We start from the raw sequence: 23,471 nt of genomic DNA, 5'->3' as shown, positions 1-23,471 counted from the left end.
AGTTTTTTTTCCTCTTCACTTGTTCTCTTTCCCTTTCAGGCTTTAATTATTTTAAAATTTAATTAACCTATTCTAATGCATTTAACTTTAATTAAAACCATTAAATCATATTTTAAATAGTCATGTGGATTCAATATCATTTCCCCACCAATAATTCACAAAGGTCAACAAAAAGAAGTGTGGCATAATTACTCTAATAAAGTAACATTTTTATTGCTTAATATATCTTTATTAACAGCTTTATTGAGGTATAATTGATATACAATAAATTTCACATAAAGTGTACAGTTTGGTAAGTTTTGACATATGTATCCACCTGTGAAACCATCACCACAGTTCACATAGTACATACATCCATCAGCCTCAAACGTTTCCTACTGCGCCTTTGTAATCTCGCTTGCGTCTTTCGCTCTGCTCCTCCCCCCATTCCCATTCCCAGGCACTGATCTGCTTTATGCCACTGTAGGTCATTTGCATTTTCTAGAATTTTATGTAAATAGAAACATACAGTATGTACTGTTTTGTCTGACTGTTTTTACTCAGCACAATTATTTTCAGATCCATGCACATTTTTGCATATATATCAAAAATTAATTCCTCTTTATTGCTGAGTAGTGTTCGATTTTATGGATACATCACAATTTGTTCATCTGCCTGTTGATGGACATTTAGGTTGTTTCCAGTTTGGAACTACTATACATAAAAGCTCCTGTGAACATTTTATGTGCCAGTCGTGTGTGTGTGTGTGTGTGTGTGTGCGCGCGCGCGTGCGCATGTAGGTGGATGGTTAGATAGATTGATTGATTCTTTTTTTCTCTTGGGTAAATGCCTAGCAGTGGAATGGCTGGATCTTATTAGGTTCAGAAACTACTAAATTGTTTTCCAAGGTGGGTGTATCATCTTACCAGCAATGTATTAGACTTCTAGCTCCTTCACATCCTCAGCAGCATTTGGTATGGTCAGTCTTTATAATTTTAGCCATTCTCATAGGGGTATAGTGCTATCTCACTGTTGCTTTATATAACACAGGAAATTCTTTATCTTCACAGGAAGAATATTAACAACTAAATATGTTATCTTCAACAATGCAGATATCCAATGGGGGAGCTGAGAGAGAAGGGAGAGTTGGGGAAAGAGAATAAGACGGAAGGTGGCCCCATGAAGTATTTTGCTGTTAGGAACATTCACACAGTGAGATAGTTTATAGCAGTGTGCATAGAGCAAGTTTCACCTAAAGTTTTCTGGTGGAGTCTATTGATATTTCTCTCTCTAGAGGGGTTTACATTCACTAGGAGGGAAACAAATCCTGTGGCATCTTGAGTATCTCCAAGTTTCTTCTCTAGGATGATATCATTGACAGATAACAGAGGACCAGAGGGAGAAGTATTTGACTAGACTACAAAAGCCACCTTATAATTATATTAATGGTGGCAGGTGGAGAACTTTCACAGGCAAATCTAATGATCATGTAATCACCAAACCCCTTTACAGCTTGTAGTTTTTTACTTCCTTATTTATCTACCCTCTCTTAATTTTGTAGGTTACTTGGGAAACCGTATAGGTTCTTCCAGAGGGTACATGCCACTTAAATATGGATTTGAATGTGGCTCCAGTAATGATTATCCTAGTAGAGGGGACCTGTTTATACATCACAAAATGTCTGGAACAGTCAGCAACAAGAAGCTTATTTGAGGTGGCTGCTTTCCATTTTACTTTAGCAAAAGGCCTTTAAAAAGAAAACAAACTTACTCAAAGATAGGATTAATTTCTCCTTATGCAGCTAAATACATAAGCAATGAATGTAAATATTTGATAAGTGAATATAAAAGGGCTCTTATAAGCACAGAGTAAATAAACAACCTCAATAAAGTACAGGAAAACAGTTTGCATTTTGCTTGGTATGATGTTTTCTTTATTCAGTTAAATTAACAAACCATGATTTCATCATTAGTCAACAAGATAGTAGAGGGACCATCAAAGCAAACTACAGGAGTGTCCGGATTGATCTGTGCCAAACAAATGTTTGTAGCTAACAGCTGTATTATCACTGATTCTAATTTACGCAGCCAGGGTTCTCCTTTCATTTCCTAAGTGAGATGAATGTCATCTTACATGATACAGACACCCTCTCTGCTGCTTGAGTAATGAATCAGGTCAGCTCTCCCCTCTGGGTAGCCTCACCCCTCTTTGTAGGTGGGGAGAAGTGGCCTGCTAGAGTTTTTTTGTTATTTTTTTTAAAACAACTTATAAGCCTCTTTCTAAGGTTGTATGAGTCCATTAGTAAACTATCCAGCATTTGAATGAAAAATACCAGTTTGTTGTGTCAAAACCTTTGGATGTACAGGTTTTAAATTATGTGCTTTCTTCCTTTTCTTGTTTAATACTTAAATAAAACCTTGAGTGCTGAAGAATAGGAAACAGTATGCTGTAGTCTTTGCCTGCTAGCTGAGATTCTTTGATTCATTCTGCAGTAGATTTATCTCCTCAGAGCTCAGGCTGAGAATGAACCGATCCTAAGAAGCCCATCCGTTTAGTCCACCTGGTTAGTGGGACATGTAGTACCTTTGACTTGAGGATTCCAGGCTTCTTCCCATCAAAGCAGAGCCCCTCCCCCAAAATCAAAATCTTGATTTTTTAAATTTATTTGAGATTAAAAGGGAGAGTCTTATGTATCAGAAAGAGGGCTAAGGGTACAGGGCAGTTGCTCTGGAATATGTGTTAGCTGTGGATGGTGTGTTTAGCCATCAGAATTCTGCTCATTAGCAGAGGGTATATAACCCCAGGAGAACATCTGGAGAAGAGAAGCAGTCCTGGCTCTGCCACTCAGTGGGTGCCTGTCAGCAAGTCATTTCTTGACCTGAGTCATGCTTTTTTTCAACTCTAAAATGGGGTAATAATTCTTACCTCACAGGATCACCATGAGGATTAAATAATGTTTGTGAGAACAAGCAGCACAAAATAGGTGCTCAATAAATGATAATGTTCGACAATTGGAAAACAGAACCAACAATGAAAGGTTAGAGACAGTATGAGAGAAACGCCCTTAAGGATTCTTTAATTCCATGGTTCTTAACCCTAGCAGCACATTAAACTACCCATGCCCACGGGCTCCACTGCAGACGAAGATGATCAGAATCTCTGGGGGCAGAGCCCAGACAAAGAAAACGATTTTAAGTGCTCCGGGAGCTCCAACATGCAGTCATGTCAGAACCATGAAGCCATCCCCTTCATTAAAGATGTGGAAATTTCAGCCAAAGATAAGTAAGAAGAGGAAAGCTCAAAATCATTCTGCCAGTGGTGTCAAGGCAAAAGCCTTGGACATAGGCATTCCGTGTTCTAATCGCTCACCTCTGTTTCCTTGAAGACTTCATAGTCTCTGATTTCCAGAGACTTCAAGAGCAGCTGTCCTGTTCTGGCCCATTGGCTCATCAAATGTTGCTGACAATCTGTGTGTGTGTGTGCGCGTGCATGTGCGTGCACAGGAGTCCCTCTGCTGACGGTCAGTCTGGTAGGGAAGACAGCTATTAAGCAAGAGCAGTATGAGAGTTATGTGGGATCAGAAAAGTGGGAAAACCAAACCCTATAGCCAGGGTGGATCTAGAAAGCTAGCTTCTCAGAGGAAGTGGCAAAGGTAGGGCTGAAAAATGAGTAAGCAAGGAGAGGAAAGACATTTCAGGCAGAGGAAACAGCTACTACAGAGACATGGTCATATTCCAGGAAGGGCAAGTAGTTTCATGTGCTGTAGTGATGAGTGTGTGGTGGTGAGGATGGTGGTGGAGGAGAGGGGCTGGAAGCATAGTCAGAGGCTGCATTGTTTTTCACAATCTGAATTTCACAAAGTTTTGAAATTGCTATTATCCCTTAAATTAAAGGAACTGCTTAGATGCCTTGGTCCTGTGACTTTCTGGTGCAGATCTGCGAAGACTGATTTGGTCTGTTATTTCTGGATATTTCAGAAATACAAGAAATGTCCAATTATACATATTTTGGGCATTTCTATTTCTATCATAGAACCAGTAGCACAATGAAAATCAAGAAAGGAGAGGAGGAAAGAAGCACAGAGTCAATCTGTTTGGGGTTTAAGAAAGGAAAATATATTGGAAAAAGCATTCATCTTCAACCTGTTTACTGAGATCTCTACTAGAGAGTTTTCCATCTTTTAAAAAAGGTGGCATATCTCTGAGAAGGAATCCACGCCAATATGTATACTTAACTAATCAAGAAAAAGAAATATCTCTGAGAAGAAGCCCATCCTAGAAATATGGGTAATTAACTAATGAATAAAAAGAAAAAATTTACCAGACTTTAGAAACTCTGTTCAGGGAGCAACAGCCTTGAATAAAGAGGGCACGGAAAGCCTTCCATGGTCTTTTTTGTCCTGTATAACAAATTATTTTCCATGCAAAGCTCCAAATTGCATTTCCTACCCTGCTGCATTGCTGTGAGCATGATTCTGGTACATTGTGGCTCTTCCAGGGATACTCCTGATATCAATCGTGAAGACTATTCAGAATGAGGATGGGAGTCAGAGTTGATTTGTGCCAACATTCCTGCTGAGAATTAGCCCAGTTCCATTATGTGTGGGCGAGCCCCTGGTTCCTCGCCCTTGCCTGTTTGAGGTACACAGATACAGCTGAGAGACTCTGCAGGGAGTGCCAAGTTAAGACACCCCATGATAGGAACATTATCACTTACTCTTTCATAATGAGCTCTTTGTGGGAAACCGAAAAAGATCAGGTTTATCTACCATTCAGTGCAGCTGTGGTGCCTCTATGAAAAGCGAGGTCTGCTTAGTAAGACAAGAAGAATCCAGAAGAATTGGATTCTTCTGGACAGACTCTCAGAATGAGCAGGGACCCTGAGTCTTTTTTAACTCTTCCAACTAACTGGGGTACTAAGGGCCAGCGTAACTGCTTGGTTTGTGTCTTCGTTCATCAGTTGGAGAAACTGAGGCCCAAGGAGGTGAAGTGGCTTCCCCAAATCAAAGGTTAGTTAGAGGCCAAGCCAGAACCTATAGTAACTAGGTCTTCTCACTCCTGTCATCCATAAACCTGGTTATGATTATAATTAGCTAGGTTGTCAGAGAGAGGACAGGATGTATATAATAAGAGTATATTGTGAAATCTTTTCTGATTTGAAAAAAAAGATAATGATGAACTTGGTCAAAATTTGTTCTCTGTGCTTTATTCTATTTAATCTGTGTTCACATACAAGATTTAATTTCTCAAACTGTGTATTTCTCTGTTTTATCTCACAGGTTGCCTATTTATCAGAATAGGGCTTGGTGTTACGAAGTCCACCCCTGTTGACTTGAACCACTCAGAAGACCTGTGCATCCTGGCAGCCTCATTTATCTCACCTCATGCTCCCACCTTGTAGTCGTGTATAAATATGACTGGCGTAGCACATACATATCCCCGCGGAACTTACTACTTTTCTATCTAAGATGGGTCACTTAATCCCAGGCCTTTCTTTGATGTCTGTACTTCATTCTTTCCTGGACTTTCCTACCCCATAGATTTTAACTTTGGAAACCTTTGCATGGGATTTGTACAAGTAATATTTTAGGTTGGTTTGCACAGGACCTATCATATTTTGTAAGAGTTGGCTCTCACATGAGCTCTTTATTTTTAAACATTACTCTTTCCTGTTAAGAATTCCCTGCTTTGGAGTTGCATCTATTCTTCCTATTGTCTCTTTCCCCCTTATGGTAATAACAGTGAGGAGTGCCTCCCTTCAGGGTCACTTAACCTTGTTCCACTCGCAGGGAGAATTCATGAGTAGTAATATGTTCTCCAAAGAGAGTCTGACCTGCAAACTGAGAGTATTATGGGAAGGCAGATGATGATACCCAATCACATAATTAATGAAGATTTTTACACCTAGCCCACTTCTGTAGGTGAGGCCCAGAGGAGCCTGACTCTGGGTTATAACAAAATGCTGCACAACCATAATTTCACTGTTCAGATCTAATATTAAATCAGGCCCAAAGTTTTCTGTACTTATTGAACACCTGTTAGGTTTACATGGGAATCCTCTTAGCTGTGAGCTCCTTGTGGATGAGGAACTGTGCCTAGCATTGCACTTGGCACATAGTAGGAGAACCAGGAATAAGTGTTGAATGAAGGGAATTGGTGAACAAGTGGGGTTTTTCAGAGTGTCCTGTCCTGAGGCCACTGCAGATGGAAGTGGTTCTCCTGTAGCGTAACACACCCAGTTCTTTCTTGAGGTTGGGCTGCAACTTGACCTTCTTCCAAAGATGAAAAGGAAAATCATTATTCATCTGAGATTTGCCTTTCGGTGTTTAGCACGAATTTGGTTTCTAAGGAAAAAATGGCAAAGCATTCATGCAGGAAAAATTATTCTTTAGGTATTCTTCTCTGATGACCATAGACTGAGCAAGATTTTTGTATAGTTACTGTAGCCATGAAAATACTAATCATTGGACAACATTCCTAATGCAACAAATATCAACCCATAGAGCACTTTGATGAATGTCAGGGAGCAGAGCTAACAGAAATGTAATGCTAGTGAGTCGGCACTCTCTTTACCAACTCCACACGTTTATTCAGCATCTTCCTATGTGTAAAATCCGTGATTTCTCCTTGCTTTTGTTTGTTTTTCAAATGTCAGTCTGAAGGCAGAATATACCTTTTGTAACTGATGAACTGTGATCATTATTTGTATCTATAAAAAGTGATATTCCTCCTCACTTTTAAATTAATTTGGAGTTTCAGGGATAAGGTTTTGGTGGTATGTGGTATGCATTAGGTGCTCAGTAAATATAGAAGGAAAGGCAGAGTGCTGGGAGGAGGTTACGGGAAGGAGAGGAAGTGATCCACACTTGGGCCCTGGAGTCAACCTGCACAGAGTCCAGCAGACTCTGCGTGTAACTGCCAGGTAACCTGGTAACATCCATTGACTTCGAACCTGAGTTTAATATTCTTTAAAATGAGATAATACCTACTTTTTAGGGTTTTTGAGAGGCTTAAATGCATGAATACATGTAAATGTCTGATATAAACCAACTCAATAAATGCTAGTTTTTTAAATATAATTAATAATAATGTTCATGACGTCCAGTGATTATCTTCTTTGAGAAAGCACTTGTCTCTTTATCTTCCTGGACTTTGAAATGAGTCCCCTTCAGTTGATATGGATTCCTCAGGGCAGAGAGAGACAAGCACAGTAGAATTGCTCAGAACAGGCAGCTGCAGGCGACAGCCTCCTCAGGGACGCCCCATGGTGCTACTGCCCTGCTGCCCTCGTGTGTGTTCCCCTCTGCTAGGGTCTCAGGCTTCAGTCCTAATCTTACCTGACTGCTGTTCTCTTGCCAGGATGGAGGGCCAGATTCTCGTTTCCTTTGTGTATCCATACTTTCCTCTTGCAGGAGAGCATGTTTGCCTGAGAACGGGGCCTTTATTAGCCCATCTTCCTAGGGGGTTTACCTTGAGGTTGAAGAGAAACAAGCCGGCCCGGTGGGGAAGGGCCGTCTGGCTGTGGGCTGACGTCTGCCCATTAATCCTTAGGGCCAGATGTTGGTGTTTCTTAAACCTTTGATGAGTAACAGTGTTCTGCATCTAAGAGACTCTAATTTTACCTCTTTCAGAGACATCACTATTTTTTCACTGAAGTTAGATTTCCTCAGAACGAGAGTATATTTTCTAAAAGTGTTTTGGCATGAGGTAGAGTAACAATAAAAACATGTAAAGCATTTAGCCCAGCTAATGAGCAATACTGGAGACTGGTGGCAAGTCAGAGGGCTTCCTCGGGGTTTTCCTGAGGTAATTGACACGCACAGAGAGTGGAGGGGCCCTGGGAGGAGACCTGCTTTGGAAGGTTCTGCCCCCTACAGCCACCTCCATTTCTCTGCGCCCAGCGTGGAAGAAGGGGCCCTGGCCTCTCATACCTGCACGCGGCTAACTGGTGCAGGCGCTTACTGCGTGCCAGTCTGGGTTCTGAGGGCTGTCGACCCTAAATCACTTCATCCTCAGGACACCTAAGTTCTGAGGTGGATACTGTTTCTAGCTCCATTTACAGAGGAGGGGACGGAGGCTCAGAGAAGATAAAAAATTTCCCAAGGTCAAACAGTCATTAAGTGATATAATCAATAAAAAAAAAAAACACCCAGGCTCCAGAGCCTTTTCTCTTAACCACTGCTCTACTACACTGCTTGAGGAGTTACCCGTCCTTCCTGAGGATCGCAGGCAGGGACCAGAGGGGTCCAGCATATATTTAGCATTTTTCTTCCCCAGCTTTTTAAAATACTTTATTTTCAGTAGGATTCCAGGCATAAGTAGCAGTCTTCATCTCAACAAGGGCAAACTGCCTATAAGAGCTATAGGGTGGCCCAGCACTTTCCGTAGAGTGACCTCTGCCCTCCAATAGGGCAGCACCCTGTCACAGGCCAGGTGCCCTGGAAGGGGTTTCTGAGATGGAGTTTGCCATGCAGGTTATTTATTAGGGGTCCCAGCCAAAGGGCAGTTGACACAACGGGAAGTTGAGCTGCAGTGCAGGCCTGATGGCCTCAGCCAAGCACCTGGCTGTGGTGGAGCAGACGTGGTCTCTCAGAGCTGCCTGGTGGTACCACCGCCACCATCAGGCGGTGGATGTGGGACACCTGAAGGAGGGCGTCCCCTTGGGCAAGGAAGCTCTTTTCAGCTGAGGTGACTCTGAAGGAGCTGGCAGCATTCCTTGTCACTGAGGCAGCGCGTTCTTCCTTGAAAGGGGGCTCTAGGCGCTGCATCCGTGTTTCCATCTTGACGCTTTCAATTTTATTAGCATTGTGAGTCTACACAATGGGAAATGCTTTCTTCAAACTCAGCCTCTATTTGCTTGGATTCTAGATAAATAGGCACTGCACAAATAAAGACAGATCCTCAGCTTTCTGGAATCCTTTTACTATAGCCCTAGGCAGAAGCAAAGGTATCACATCAATATATATATTTGAACCATGTGATTAAAGTCATACCTGGCATTTTTGGAGGCACTTAAAGAGTTTGTTTTACGCTCATCACGTCTTTCAAGTGGAGCCAGTTGGCTTTTTTCTGGAGGCCAGAGTCCAAAGCTAAAAGCCACAATGCAGTGATGGAAAATCTCTAGTTACATTTTGCTTGCTAGTTGTCTTTTAGAGAAATCTTTCAGTGATTAAGATTCCAGGTTTAACTCCCTTTTCCTTGCTCCTTCCATCATGATACTAAAGCAGTCTTCCAGCTCACTTCAGAACAGACATTAACCTGCATCCCAACTGACTTATTTCTTGTCCACGCAAGTTGACCACAGATTCATTCCTGTGTATCCGGTGGGTGCTTTGCCCTGCAGGATCCATTACTGCTGTGTCCCACTGTTGCCCACAGCTGGCTCTGGCCACTGACGGTCTCAACTGCAAGGTGCGCAAAACCTTTCTCCATTTCCCTTCTTTCAGGTTGGAAAGCTTATCCAAGAAGCAGCTGGAAGAAGTAATTTGAAACGAGTAACTCTGGAACTTGGAGGGAAAAGTCCCAATATTATTTTTGCAGATGCTGATTGTAAGTCAACCACAGATCTCTTACATGCCCTGGCATACTGGCCTGCGGTGCTCACTTTTATTATCTCCACTTTCAACAGGACACTAAGAAAAAGGTCTTTGAAGCTAAGTGGCATTCAAGGAGAAAAATCTAGACCCTTCCTTTTAAGGACAAAATAATATTGGTAAAGACCACTTATCAGTTGACAATCAGAGTTTGTTTTCTAGACATAATAAGCCATTTTGACTCTGTGTTGTTGTAAAATAGGGTAGAAGAGGTGAAGGCCTGGTTGGTATTGTATAGTGGAAAAAGCAGTGGTTTAAGCCTCTGAACACTGGAAATGTAACCTCTGCCTAGATTCGAGAAACCTGAAACGTCTCATGTATGCCTGGTGGCTTTGTAGATCATTAAAAATTTTTAGTTCACTAGCTCTACCAACATTGTCCCAAACCCACACCCCCTTCTCTGTTTAGCCATCCCCACGCCTTTCTGTTGCCCCCATGGCTTTTAGTCAGGATGACAACACACTATGGTCAGTTCTGTATGAATAGACCTAAATTGGAGGTGATTACACCTTGGCAGTAGGACTCTACAGAGGCCTAGAGCTATAACCTAGAAACCCCATGTCTCCAGGCAGGATGCTCTCTAGTCCACTCTGCACGGGTGTGCTCCTCATGTTTGGAAAAACTTGCCAGGGAATGAAATTACAAAACCTCTTTCAGTCATCCTTTTTCTTCTTCACATCCTGCCAGGCAGCACTGCTTCCTCAATTTCACTACTAGAGAGATCAGAGAACAGAAAGCAGATTGGCTGAATTTCAGCCCCAGCTTGGAATTTGCAAGTTCAGCTTCAGCTGTATACTAGTTGTCAAGAGGATCAGGATTCTGTACCTAAATTCCTATTAAGGTGTAGGCACTCCACAGTACATTGATTCATTCAGTCAGTGAGTCATTTAGCAACTAGCAGACACCAGATTTATTAATACTATATTGAGTATTATTTAGTATCTCTTATTTTCACATGAGACGAAGACGAGTTACCATATGCTACTATACAATTCCATGTAAATATAGAGGAAATTGAGCGTCTTCAAAGACAATCATTGCTGTCACAGTTTAATTTGCCAAAATACTAATTAAAAGTATAGCTGCAAGGTCCTATAGATTAGGGATTGCAAATTGGCAGTCTATAGGCCAAATGCAAGGTATGGCTATGTTTACTTCTAAGTATTACACAAAATATTGGTTTCCGTTTTTTCTTAAAACTGGCAATCTGGCAACCCTGGGCTATGTTTATGCATAGCAACAGCCAAAGGTAGTACTTCCCTTCTGAGTCTCTGTCACATTGCTTTACTATTATCTACACAGCCCCTTTGGTTATTGGGGTTTGAGACTCCTGTTATAGATAACGTGGTCTAATCCCTCTTTTTACAGAAGAAAGGTTTTCCAAGAAGTGAAGACGTCCAAGTTAACACAGCCAATAACGTCAGGGTCTGGTTAGAACTAGAACCAAGTTGTGTTCTCAATCCAGTGCTTTTCACTGGGCTGCTCACAGTTCTGCTCTGTGGTGAGCATGACATTACACCTGGGGCTTTGGGGAGGGAAGAGGGTCGGTCCCTTAGGCCCCTCCACAGGCAAAGCAGTGTTGAGAGCATGGCTGTTTCCTCTTGTAGTGGACTATGCCGTGGAGCAGGCTCACCAGGGTGTGTTCTTCAACCAAGGCCAGTGCTGCACTGCAGGATCTCGCATCTTTGTGGAGGAGTCCATCTATGAAGAGTTTGTGAGAAGAAGCGTGGAGCGGGCTAAGAGGCGCATAGTGGGCAGCCCCTTTGACCCCACCACCGAGCAGGGACCCCAGGTAGAGAAATCACAGACATGCCCGTTCTTTTTTTTTTTTTTAGACATCTTTATTGGAGTATCATTGCTTTACAGTGGTGTGTTAGTTTCTGCTGTATAACAAAGTGAATCGGCTATACATGTACTTATATCCCCATATCTCCTCCCTCTTGTGTCTCCCTCCCTCCCACCTTCCCTTTCCCACCCCTCTAGGTGGTCACAAAGCACCGAGCTGATCTCCCTGTGCTATGCGGCTGCTTCCCACTAGCTATCTATTTTACATTTGGTAGTGTATATATGTCCATGCCACTCTCTCACTTCGTCCCAGCTTACCCTTCCCCCTCCCCGTGTCCTCAAGTCCATTCTCTACGTCTGTGTCTTTATTCCTGTCCTGCCCCTAGGTTCTTCGGAACCTGTTTTCTTTCTTTAGATTCCATACATATGTGTTAGCATACGGTATTTGTTTTTCTCTTTCTGACTTACTTCACTCTGTATGATGGACTCTAGGTCCATCCACCTCACTACAAATAACTCAATTTCATTTCTTTTTATGTCTGAGTAATATTCCATTGCATGTATGTGCCACATCTTCTTTATCCATTCATCTGTCGATGGACACTTAGGTTGCTTCCATGTCCTGGACATGCCCTTTCTTTACTTAATCTCTTATGAACACAGAAACAGACACCCTGGTGGAACCCGACAAAGCATCATCTTCCTTCTTCTGCTGACCCCTTACTCTTCTTCCTCATCTGTCTTCATGGCTGGAAATGTAGCCAGTGAGGCATTGCTTGCTTACGTCTTGTGCTTCTCTTTCTGTTTCTAAATTTTATCCTTGAAAAACCGAGAGATTAGGATTGCCTTAAGGATATCTTGAACTTTGGGGGTAGGTTGGAGTCTCTCAGCTCCAAAAAAGGACCCAGGCATGGCAAGATGGATCTTGACTAGAACCCAGTCCCAGTCCTTAACTGCTGGAGTCAAGACATCCCCACAGGTGCCACAGTCAAGGAGGGCAGGTATCTCTCATTCCCAGAAACCCATTTATACTTTTACCAGCTGCCAAGGATTCTCTCCACCAACCTGACCTACTCTGGGATGACCACGTGCAGTTTGTAATTGTGTAGGGAATGGAGAGCTGTCTGCTCTCTCTTCTGCCATATAGTTCTCTCTTACTCTGAATGCTTCATGCACTGTGGTGGATGAGGAGGGCCACAAAGGTCCCTGCTGGCTGCACTCTTGAGCTCTGCAGGTTCTCCGTGGTCATCAAGGTATATTTCCAGTTAGAACTCTGGTTTTGAACTGAGAATTTTTAAAGGAATATGTAGACCAGATCTCATCTGGATCACTAGAGCATGGGTTTTCCTGATAAGAAGCAATATCTCCTTAGTTTTGGGACCATTTGAGAGAAGATTGAAGTTGTAACAGCAATTCAAACTCAGGTGAATGTAGGTTTCTTTTTTATTTACCATAATAATTGAGTGATAAGTCTATAACTTGGGGGCTTGCGGGGGGCGAGAATGACCTTATTTTATGGACTAGGACGCTAGCTCTCACTCTTTAAACTTAATCCTTTCCTCTGATGGTATAACAGTAGTTCCATAAAAATATACCCCGATATTCATTTGTTTGTAAGGTTAATTTTTACTTATGTAAACAGTGAATAATCAATTAGCCAGTATCTCCATCATTTAGAAATATTGCTTAACTCTTGAACTGGTACTTAATACTTGTCAGTATCATCAGAGCAGTGCATTCACTGGAATTCTTGATGTATTAGGTTGAACCATACAAAATTACCCTTTTTCACAGGTCAAAAATGGTTAATTAACAGCAGTTCCATATGATTTGACTAGGTATAATGAAGCTTTGGCCAAAAATCACAAATGAGAGAGATTCTTGAGCACATGCTTATTTCCATTTTCATAGAAGATTTTACTTGGAGTCATCAGGCACTTTCTTCTGTAGATTGATAAGAAACAGTACAACAGGATCCTGGAACTCATCCAGAGTGGTGTGGCCGAAGGCGCCAAGCTGGAGTGTGGAGGCAAAGGGCTGGGCCGAAAGGGGTTTTTCATCGAGCCCACGGTGTTTTCCAACGTCACTGACGACATGCGGATCGCCAAGGAGGAGGTATCACATAGATTTTAACAGCAGCCACATCTTCCTTGGGATGGTTTCCAGGGCATTTCTAGTAGACAATATTAGAGGTTTAGTTCTTTGTATTTTATATACATTGTACAATAGCAATAAACATGGCTATGAAAATCCCCAGTTTCAAGAAAGAAGTTAGACAAAGAGGCAAGCAAGCTAGACGGAGGCCAGGTGATGTGCCTTAATTGTTATTAGCCAACAGAACCATCATAAAAGCCAATCACTGGTCTCAGTGATACATTGTCAACAGTTCAGTTCCCCCAAATATGGGTCATTAGGCTGTTAAGCAGGAAATAGAAAGCACCCAAGCATCCTCGCGCTTCTGCAGGAGAGGACCAGTTGCAGATCAGCCACCTCTCCAGAGCGGTAGTTCTCAGTTCTGGAGCAGTGCCTGGGGGATCATGGAGAACACAGCTTTAGAACACACTGTGGAATCAAGTGCTGCCAGGCAGGGTGGGGGAGCGGAGGAGTTAAACTCTAAGGGTAGACTTATGTAATCTTATTCTGGGAAAGTTTGGGATATTTTTACAGTTATGTTTTGCTAAACTTAAACATCATTTAAATGATGAAGGCAGAATAAACTTGCCTTGAAACATAGAAAACAGGTGAAAGGATGGTGAAGCAACCATGTTGGGTCAACCTATTTTATTGCAGATCTTTGGGCCCGTTCAGGAAATTTTGAGGTTTAAGACTATGGATGAAGTTATTGAAAGAGCCAATAACTCAGACTTTGGACTTGTAGCAGCTGTCTTTACTAATGACATCAACAAGGCCCTCACGGTGTCTTCTGCAATGCAAGCTGGGACTGTTTGGTAAGACCAGAGTCAGTCTCGTTCTGGCCATAACACATTCCATGAGGGTGGGAGGGGGCTTGTAATTCTCCAGAGCCTGCGTGAAATAAAAGCATATGCTCTGGAAGGATGGGGGAGACCGAAGACTTCACCCTGAGAAGGGATACTTCCTATTGGCTAGATCAGGAAGTCAAAGTCAATCTTAAATTATAAAACTTTCATGTGGGGAAAAAGGAATTAAAAAATAGAACTTATAAAAGAAATATCATGCCAGTGCTATTGTTTCTGTGTAAGCAGAATACACACTAACAGTACCATGTTTTCTTCTTTCAGGATCAATTGTTACAATGCCTTAAATGCCCAGAGTCCCTTTGGGGGATTCAAGATGTCTGGAAATGGGAGAGAAATGTAAGTGTCCAAAGTTGCTGGTGCCTGAAGAGAAACAGGGTTGCGAATAGCAGCATAGAGGGGCACTCAACAGCATCAGTGAATTCTCTTACTCTCATCCATTCACTAAACAAACACTTGGTTGAAAACATAAATGTATAAGCAAAGCACACATTACAAAGATGAATAAAACACAATAATACCCTTACCTTAAGTGGGAATGGAGAAAAATTCATGTACCAATAATTCCATGTAATAGGTGCTATTATGCAAGTATGTCAAATATCTTGTTAAGTACAGAGGAAAAATCAATCAATTTTGCCTGATGAGGTCACAGAAGACTTTACAGAGGAAATAACATTTCAGTTTCTTAGGAGCAGGCATTCCAGGTAGAGGGAATAGCAAGAACAAAGGCATGAAGGCATAGCAACTACAGAATAGTCCAGACACAAAACAGAGTTTGGCATGTTTAAAACAGACGTCACCAACTGCCCACCCAGGGACAAATCTGGCTTAGAGAAATGTTTTGGTTTTTTTTTTTTCCTTATAACATTTAAAAACCTTTACCTGACATTCAAAATGAGGAGACTTTCCATAAAAACCTAGATTTCTTGCTTATTTTCATTCCCCAAAGCAAAATTGCTACAGCTGTGAGCTCTGCAGTTTTCCCTATTCCCCATCATGCCTGCTTCTGGGAACTGAATATTGGCTGTGTTAGTTTTACACATACCCAATTCACTCACTGTCACCTGCTCAGTGCCTATAGGATCTTTGAGTCTGGGACTGCAGAGCCTAGGGCACAGGATGCATGGAGGAGACTTGCTGAAGATACAAGTGGAGAGGTTGCTTTAAACCCAATCTCAAAGGGTTTTTAAAGGGCATACTGTGGGAGCTGAGGGGATACCAACGTTCTTATGGCCAACATTCTTGGTGTATAGAGGATGTTTTGGCAGAGATCACAGGAAGATGACCCATTACAAGGATTTTGCAATAATAGGTATTAATTAAATGCCTGCTCTGCATATGGCTTTATTCTGCCTTCTTACCTAACATTGTCTCATTTGCTTTTCACAGTGATTCTATGGGATAGATACATTTATCTTTATCTTACGGATGGTTCAGATGAGGAACTAAGGGTTGGAGTGGTTAAGTAGCTTGCCCAAGTCTCACAGCCAGTAAGTGGCAGATCTGAGCTTTGAACCTAAATTTTAGTGGCTTAGTTTCTGTGATGTCTGGCCAAGGAAGCATGGGAACCAGGTATAAGGAGTCTTCCGGGTCAGAATCAGAGCTGGGCTGCCCTCTTGTGATGCTGAGGACCTGAAAAATGGGACTGTGGCAGAGGAAAACTAGAGTGATTGCATTTGCAACTTCACATACGAATGGATTTTTAGAATTGCTTTCGGGGAATGAATGGTAGCTAGGGTCTTCCTGAGCTGACATCTCCCCTCGTCCCAAAAAACTTTCATTTTCCCTCATTTCGAAAGGAGCTAGATCCATGTTTTCTAAATCCTGTGACTCATAAGAGGAAACATCTTCCATGCCTGTTCCCTCGGGCATTACTGAATGCATACTTTTTTGAACAAATGCTTAGTTCGCAATCAATCTGCTAAAAAGTATTGAGCACATTCATACTTTGTGCAAAGCATGATGCTTGGTCTGTAGGGGAAGGTGCAGCTCATTAAATTACTTGAAATTTTGTTGGATAAATGAAATATACAACATTGAAAGAATCAAAAGAATTCCAGAAAAGCCTGTGGAGTGGTAGAGGAATGCAGGGGTGATAGAGATCGTTGTGAGCTGGAGAAGTCCAGGAAACCATTAGATGTGATCTCTTATACGGATTTGAATTGGCCTTTAAAGGAGAGGAACATTTGAGTAGATGAGGAGAGAGGAATAGTTTTTCATGGTTGGTGGGCAAAACAGGATAGCAGTGGGGGAAGAGTTAGCAGAGGCATTGTGGGAGAAATAAGTATGGTATTTGGGGGGAAGTGCAGTGAACCCATGACTAGCACAGGGGATTTACATCTTCAGATACTGTAGCTGGTAATCTCTAGTCCCGAGCCATTAAACCATGAAGTAGATACAGCTTTGAGGCTAAGAGCAGAGTTTCTAGAATCACACTGCACAGATATGTACCCTGGCTCTGCTGCTTAATACCTGTGCAGCCTTGGACAAACTATTTAATCTCACCGAGCCTCAGTTTCCTCATCTATAAAATGGGAATAATTATAGATAGTACTTACCCTACAGAGTTGCTGTTAGGATTAAATGTTAGAATCATGTATGCCAAACATCCAGCAAGGTATCTGGCAAACCTTCAGAAAATGTGAGCTACTATCATCATTATTGATCAAGTAGATGACTGTTACGTAGGCAGTCCTTCTTTTTCTTAATAAATGTATTAAGAAAGGGAGAAACTGCTCTTGCTTGAACCTTTGCTTCTGGCCTTCAGTACCTCCCACTTGCTTTATAGCCAGAACCCATACCCAGTCTGGATCCTATTTGCTAAGTTATTAGTATTCCTTCAGCTTTTATAAAGTCTTCATGTACTCTAAGTATCTCTTCTTAACTTGCACATGGCCTTAACTTTCTGCTTCCACTTTTGAAGATGCATTCAACTTCTTTCATTTCCTGCCCCTGTGTTTGTGCTCTCCCAGCCTCTGAAATGTTGGGGCCATCGCCGGCTCTGGGAATGCTGCTCACATTGACTGTTACAGATCATTAACAGGGTGCATCATGGGCATAAAATACACTTGAAATAACTAATTGCTGGTTGATGGTTTCTCATCTCAGGCTAGCCCTGGACTCCCATCACAGGCAAACCTCCTACCAGGATTCGGGCTTGGGACATTGTTCAGGCGCAGTCTCTTCCTGTCAGAAACATCGCCCTCGCCTAGAAAGAAGGTCCAAGAGACAGTTTGGCTGTGTCAGAACCACACAGAACAGTGGCCTTTCTCGACTCGTCTCATGGGCACAGTAGTGATTTGGTCTTCCCAGTGCAGTTAAAAAATAATTAGGAAGCAGTGCTCTTTGATGAGACTCACTTCATCTTATCTAAATTATATGAGTCTTTGTTCCTGTTTGCCCCCAAAACATGTTTTCTCTTCCTTAAATGACCTGGAGTGGTAGGAAATGCTTCAGATAAAAGAACCTGCCCTGTCCTGGTTCCCCACTCTTCTTCTCATTTAATACAGTCCTGGAAACTCTGCTTAGCCTTCCACTTGGACAGAATTGTTTATCTCACGGCCTGCAGGCTCCATGCAGCTTTGGTCCCTGACATCTCTTTGCCTACCTCTAAGAGGAACAGGGAAGGGAAGTAGCATTTTCTGGAAATGAGCTCCAAGGAAGGCTGTTGGAGCCCCTGAGTGCTACCCCACAGAGAGCTGTGGAGAGGGCTGCCCTCTACAGGTTATCTGATGGGCTGGCCTCTAATTCCCAGGGTCAGAGACTTGGGCTGAGTTTCTCTCCGTTCTGCTTGTCCAGCTAATTCCATCTATTTCAGCCTTCCCATCCTTTTCCGTCTCATTTAAGCTCTCCTGAGACAAGGGGTCATAGAGTCCAAGCTATAAAATATGTATCACAAACCTAGGGGATGGAAAGAACGCTGTGAACCTCAGCATTTTAAAAACTAAGGACACACGCTTTGAAGACGAGAAGTGTTGTTCAGATGCTCTGAGTCAGTGTGTGTGTGCACAGCATTGCGTATGCACAGAAAGTCACCTGTAGGCTGGGAGAGGGGCTTTCTAACCCTGCCTATCTGGCGATCCACTCTCAGAGATTCTGATTTAGTAGATCTGGGCTAGGGCCCAGGACCTAGATTCTTAACAAGCTTCTGGAATGATTCTCGTGCAGGTGGTCTGGGGATGCTGCTCTGAGAAATGCTGCTGTAAGTCAAAGAAAAGGGCAGGGAAATATACACCCTAAGCAGAAATCCTTATTTGTTTTATGCGTGAGTCTGAGTGACTTCCTAAAATGGCTGGCTGAGAGACACCCAGATCTAACGTCTTACCTTACCTTTACGTATGCCGAGTTTGGTTCATCTTTGGGAATATAACCTAGTCTGGCCAAGAAGCAGGAATACAGGCTTCTAAATGTGCTGTGCCCTGACACATGGCCCCGCTGGAAAGGTGACTATACAAAGAGATTGGGGCATGTCAATAACAATACGTCTGCCTTTTGTGCAGTAGTGGACTTCTTCCTTAACTATGGAACTGTGTGCCACAGAATTTAACTGGATTGAGAAAAATTTTAGTAGATTTGAGAGAAAGACCCTAGAATGAGATGGCGAAATAGCTGAAGAATCCACGTTAGGGATTGGATTCAGAGACCTTATAGCAGTGTTGCTCAAAGAGTGGGTCCAGTAGCCACCCATCTCATGGTCTCTTGGGCTCCTCCCTAGACCTACTGGAACAGAATCTTTGGTGGGAGATGGTCAGGAACCTACAGTTTAAGCAAGCTTCATGGGTGGTATGTGTATAATAAGGTTCAGGAACTGATGTCAGAGAGACGACTGGGTGCCAAGAGGAGGGAGAGAGTCAGCTGGAGTCATACAGCCAGTTTAATGCAGAGCTGAGTTGGCACTCCTGTCTGCCGATCCCCACCCTCAGTGTTCTGCTCCACGCGCTGCCCTGAGACTTCTCATTGGCTTTCCTTGAGGCCTGGGCCCATGGGCAGTCTTTCCTTTCATGGCAGATGTGAGTCCACTCCAACATCTCGGAGCAGGCTGTGTGCCGGCCATGCAGCAGATGGCCGCCTGGGACCCGAGAGAGGAGCACCTCCAGTCCAGAATTTTCCATTGCTTTGAGCACCCAGAGATTTGGGATCCGGCAGTCACACTCGAAAGCAAGGTTTCTAGCTCTGTAGACTTTCTTACATCCCTCACAACTTAGTTAGAGATCTGAGTGGGAGGAGAGTGGTTCAGGGTCTGCCCCACGAGTGTGCACAAGCGAGGGAACAAGAAGGGAGTAGCCACACTTCACACAGGAGGCAGATGATGTCCGTGATGAAGAGACACATGCACAGCTGCCCAAGGGCAGGAGAAAGGCCAGCGAGAGCCAGAGCTGAGCTGGTAATAAAGAGACAGCCTGGACAGAGCCGGTGAGGGAGCCACATACTGAGTGGGGCAATCCCAAGCTTATTCTTCCCATTCCTGCAAGCAGAACGGCCAGTGCAGACGAGAGAGAGCAGCATGCTGCCTGAGTCGCTGATGTTCTGGGGGCTGTGGGGGAGGAGGGGGGCGCGACCACTCAGGTGCCCTGGTGCTCAGAGGAGCTGCTGGCACAGCAAGGGCAGCTCTGTGTCGGGCCAGGGAAGCAGAATGAATCCTTTACAGCGGGCCTTCGCTGTAAAGCCCAGTTGCAGTAACTTTATACCTTTTATATAAGACTGTTTTTAAAAACGGCCTGTCTTAATCCTTTCTTATTCAAATATATCTCTAAGTGTTCTTTCATGTTTTTTTCTGGCAGAGATGGTCAGTCAGCAGGGTAGAACTGGGGAAGAGGGGGTAGGAAGAAGCCTGGCCCCCCTTCCTTGCTCCCACAGTTATCAAGTGCTTTCTTTCAGCCTGATGCTGTGGGCCGCATGCTAGGTTTGGGGGAGGACAGAAAGCAAGATCAGGAAGATGCAGATCGGTGGGCAAGACAGAGTACCCCCGCCCTCCCTCCTGGTATTACAGGGCTGTGGTAGAGGTGGGTACAAGGTGCTCTGAACACAGAGCAGGAGGGGCACTCCTTCTGCTGAGAACTTGAGGAGAAGCTTCACAGAGGAGTGACTTTGAAAAGAAAAGAAGAAGAAAATGTCAAGTATTTTGCAGAAAATAATTAAGAGAACATGCTTGATGTGACAATGAAATCGAGAAAAGAAAGAAAGACAAAGAGAGGTAGGAATAAGAAGGAACGAGAGAAGAGACATGAAGGAAAGGAGCACCTCACTGCACCGTAGCAGTGAGGCTTTTCCACATGCCAGCGCCCTTCAGGCAGTGGTCGGAGGGGCTGTTTCTCCTAGGCCCGCTGAGGCAGGTGACCTGGCTCCCCCTCCCCCCTCTCAGGCCCGGCCACCTACAGGCCCCTCAGAGGCCGGGCCGATTATCTGGTTTCTCCTGCACCCGGCCCAGCACGGTGCTGCCCCATAGTAACAGTGCAATAAACGTTCGTTTGCCTGATGACAGAAATCCCTGATCAAGGCCCCAGAGGGTGCCATGAGCCAGGAGGGGAAGTGGCCGAGGGCAGGTCGCGGGAGACAGCTGACTCACACTTCCCAATTCCTTTCCCGTCCGTGGTTTTGATTTCCTCTTTCCCCTGACTCTGTGGAGGCCGCAGATGGTATTTGTTCAGGGTTCTGTCTTTAAGGCATTGCGTGTGATCTGTACTCTTCTGTGGTGGGCCTTTGGGTATTGTTGCCGCTTATTAAACTGAAGGACCAGTGAGAAGGAATGTAGAACATCAAGCCGAGAGGACCCTCGTGGTTTTCTTTCAGGTAAAGTGGACTGGGTCTCGAGGAGAGCCATTAGAGCACAGGCACATCCTGGGCGTCCAGTGGTTGGAACAGGGTTTTTGAAGAGGAAAGCCCATGCTGAGCTGCCTGGGCCTCTGGTACCTGATACAGCCCGTTTCTGTTTTTCAGGGGAGAATTTGGTTTGCGAGAGTACTCCGAAGTTAAGACCGTGACAGTAAAGATCCCCCAGAAGAACTCTTAAGATGGCCAAGAAGGAAGGTGAAGGCCAGCCTGCACGACTCTCCCCCTCTGCTTTCCCTGTGGGGCCCAGCTCTCAGGAACCCAAACTTGATACTCAGTCCTTACTTAAGATTTAAATGACAGCAGGTAGGCCAGGCCATTCGCTGCGTAAAGAAAGCAAACCAGTTGGGCGTGGTTTCTTGGCACCCTGTGAGGGATCACCTTAACAGTACCAAACATTGGGGAACATGGGACAAAGGCACGAGGAGTAGCTGTGGGGCATACCCAGTATTTCTTTCTGGGGTGAGGGAGCTGTATTATTTGATGCCTTCTGTCACAAAGGACTTTGCTTGTGAGCAAAGGTAGCCTTTCCATTGTCTTCATTTCCCCCTTCCAGGCTCTCCCTGCTCACGCACCCCTCCCGCTCCTCCAAGGAGATCTCAGCTGAGCTCATCTGGGGCAGATGTTTGGGCCGGGAACAATTTTCCAAGGTTTTGCAGCCAAATTACCATTTCATGTCATCCATTTCTTCAAAGCAAAACATGAAATGGTTTTAGTTAGAGCCAGACCAGACTGAAAATGCCAGGAGCTGGTACACTGCAGATGTCCTAAGGAGAAAGAACTTGGGATATTCCTGACCCAGTCTGGCTTTCTTACATCCACATATAACAGGAGTGAAAGATCAGGAGATGGAGCTCCAGCGATCATCATGTGTAGTTCACAGCCTCGGAGCTCATCACCGCATGGTTTGAGGGGGTAAGAGAGAGGGGGGTGTGTGTGTGTGCACGTTCGCGCGCGCATCTGTGCATTTAATTCCTTCTTGAGTATTCTGGAATAAGTCGGGGTGGGTTGTTTTTCATGGATTGATCTTTTCCAAAGCTCGTCTTTAAAATCAACCAAAAACTGATCTGAGCAGGCTTGAGAATTTGGAAAAAGGTAATGCTGGGTGCCTTGTAGAAATAATTCCATTTCCAATACTGCTGACAATTCATACTAAATGAATTATCTCTGCAGTTGGAATCTATAGCTTCTTCCGCCTCCCACCCCCACCCCGTCCCTGTCCCTGGTGCACGCCACCTCCCAGTCCCAGTGCTGTGGGTGTGACTTCAGCTTCCCATGCCCTAGGTCAACTGGCAGTAACCTTGGAAAATCTGGCCAGGCTCAGAGGTTTCCTTCTCCATTTGTAGAGTTCCGGTGTGCCACGACTGCCACGCTGCACCAGATCTCCACTTGTCACGCCCGTGGCTCGTCCACACACCACTCTTGCTCTTGGCTTCCCAAGGGGGAAGCATGAAGCAGGCTGGCTCCCTTTCCTCCAGCCACACGTTCCTCTTCTGCTTTCCACTGAAGGCTCCATCTCTGACATGGGCAGTGTCAGCTTCCTTTCCTTTTTCCCTCTTTCCAGCTGCCAAATCCAATTCGTTCTCTAACCTAGATGAAGATCATTTATTTAAAAGTACCAAACATAACCTAGAATATATGAAATATGGGCAACACATATATAGCCTTCTGTATTTAACGGTTTTCTGCTTTCTAACCATACCGGTTTTCTATTTATAACCCTTGACTATTCATGATGTTTTAAAGAAACCTCTCCTTGCTGTTATTGACAAAGGACAGTGGCCAGATGCCTTGAGAGATGCCACATTTCTGAGTTCTTTCGTGTGAATGTCATGCTCTCCTCCTATAGCCTGTGTCCCAGTGAACATATCCATTAACCAGCTAGTTACCTTTGAACTGCAATATAGAATGTGAAAATGAAGATTTATTTCGTTTAATTTACTTAAAAAAGAAACCTCTGTGCTAGCAATAAAGCATTTATATTGTGTACTCCTCGGGATCATTTGGCTGTGTTTATCAGTGTCTTTGTGTCACACCGAGTCCATCTAGGTCCTTCTCTCAGCCGCTGGGCTTTTCAGGTATGTTGCTGCCTCTGGATACTGAGCAGAATTTGGAGGGTATTCTTGCCATAAGGTAAACAAGACCCTTATTTCTGACACTGTTTAAAATCCAGGCATACATACAGTTCTGTGTGGCAAACAAGTATAACCATGTATGAAACATATGAAATGACAATTTTCATCCAAAGGAGCCTCTGTGAAAGCTAACATGTAGAGGAGTCTTCAGGC

At 43.8% G+C, this 23,471-nt stretch overlaps 1 protein-coding gene across 1 annotated transcript in view; it reads left to right on the top strand.

Moving 5' to 3' along the window:
- Nucleotides 1-23,180, top strand: part of ALDH1A2 (aldehyde dehydrogenase 1 family member A2) — a 333,819-nt gene extending 310,639 nt beyond the window's left edge. Inside the window, exons 12-17 of the mRNA XM_027123141.1 lie at nt 9,425-9,527; nt 11,179-11,363; nt 13,307-13,471; nt 14,147-14,304; nt 14,617-14,691; nt 21,292-23,180. Coding sequence (XP_026978942.1) covers nt 9,425-9,527; nt 11,179-11,363; nt 13,307-13,471; nt 14,147-14,304; nt 14,617-14,691; nt 21,292-21,364 — 759 coding nt within the window. The 3' untranslated portion in view covers nt 21,365-23,180. The remainder of the gene's footprint in view (nt 1-9,424; nt 9,528-11,178; nt 11,364-13,306; nt 13,472-14,146; nt 14,305-14,616; nt 14,692-21,291) is intronic.
- The last annotated feature ends 291 nt before the right edge of the window (nt 23,181-23,471 follow it).

This window comes from Aethalodelphis obliquidens, unplaced genomic scaffold (genome assembly GCF_003676395.1).
Source record: "Aethalodelphis obliquidens isolate GAN/ISIS:26980383/991018 unplaced genomic scaffold, ASM367639v1 scaffold26, whole genome shotgun sequence".
Classification (NCBI taxonomy): Eukaryota; Metazoa; Chordata; class Mammalia; order Artiodactyla; family Delphinidae; genus Aethalodelphis; species Aethalodelphis obliquidens.
The sequence above is the reverse complement of the archived record's forward strand: the minus strand, read 5'-3'. Positions and strand labels throughout refer to the sequence as shown.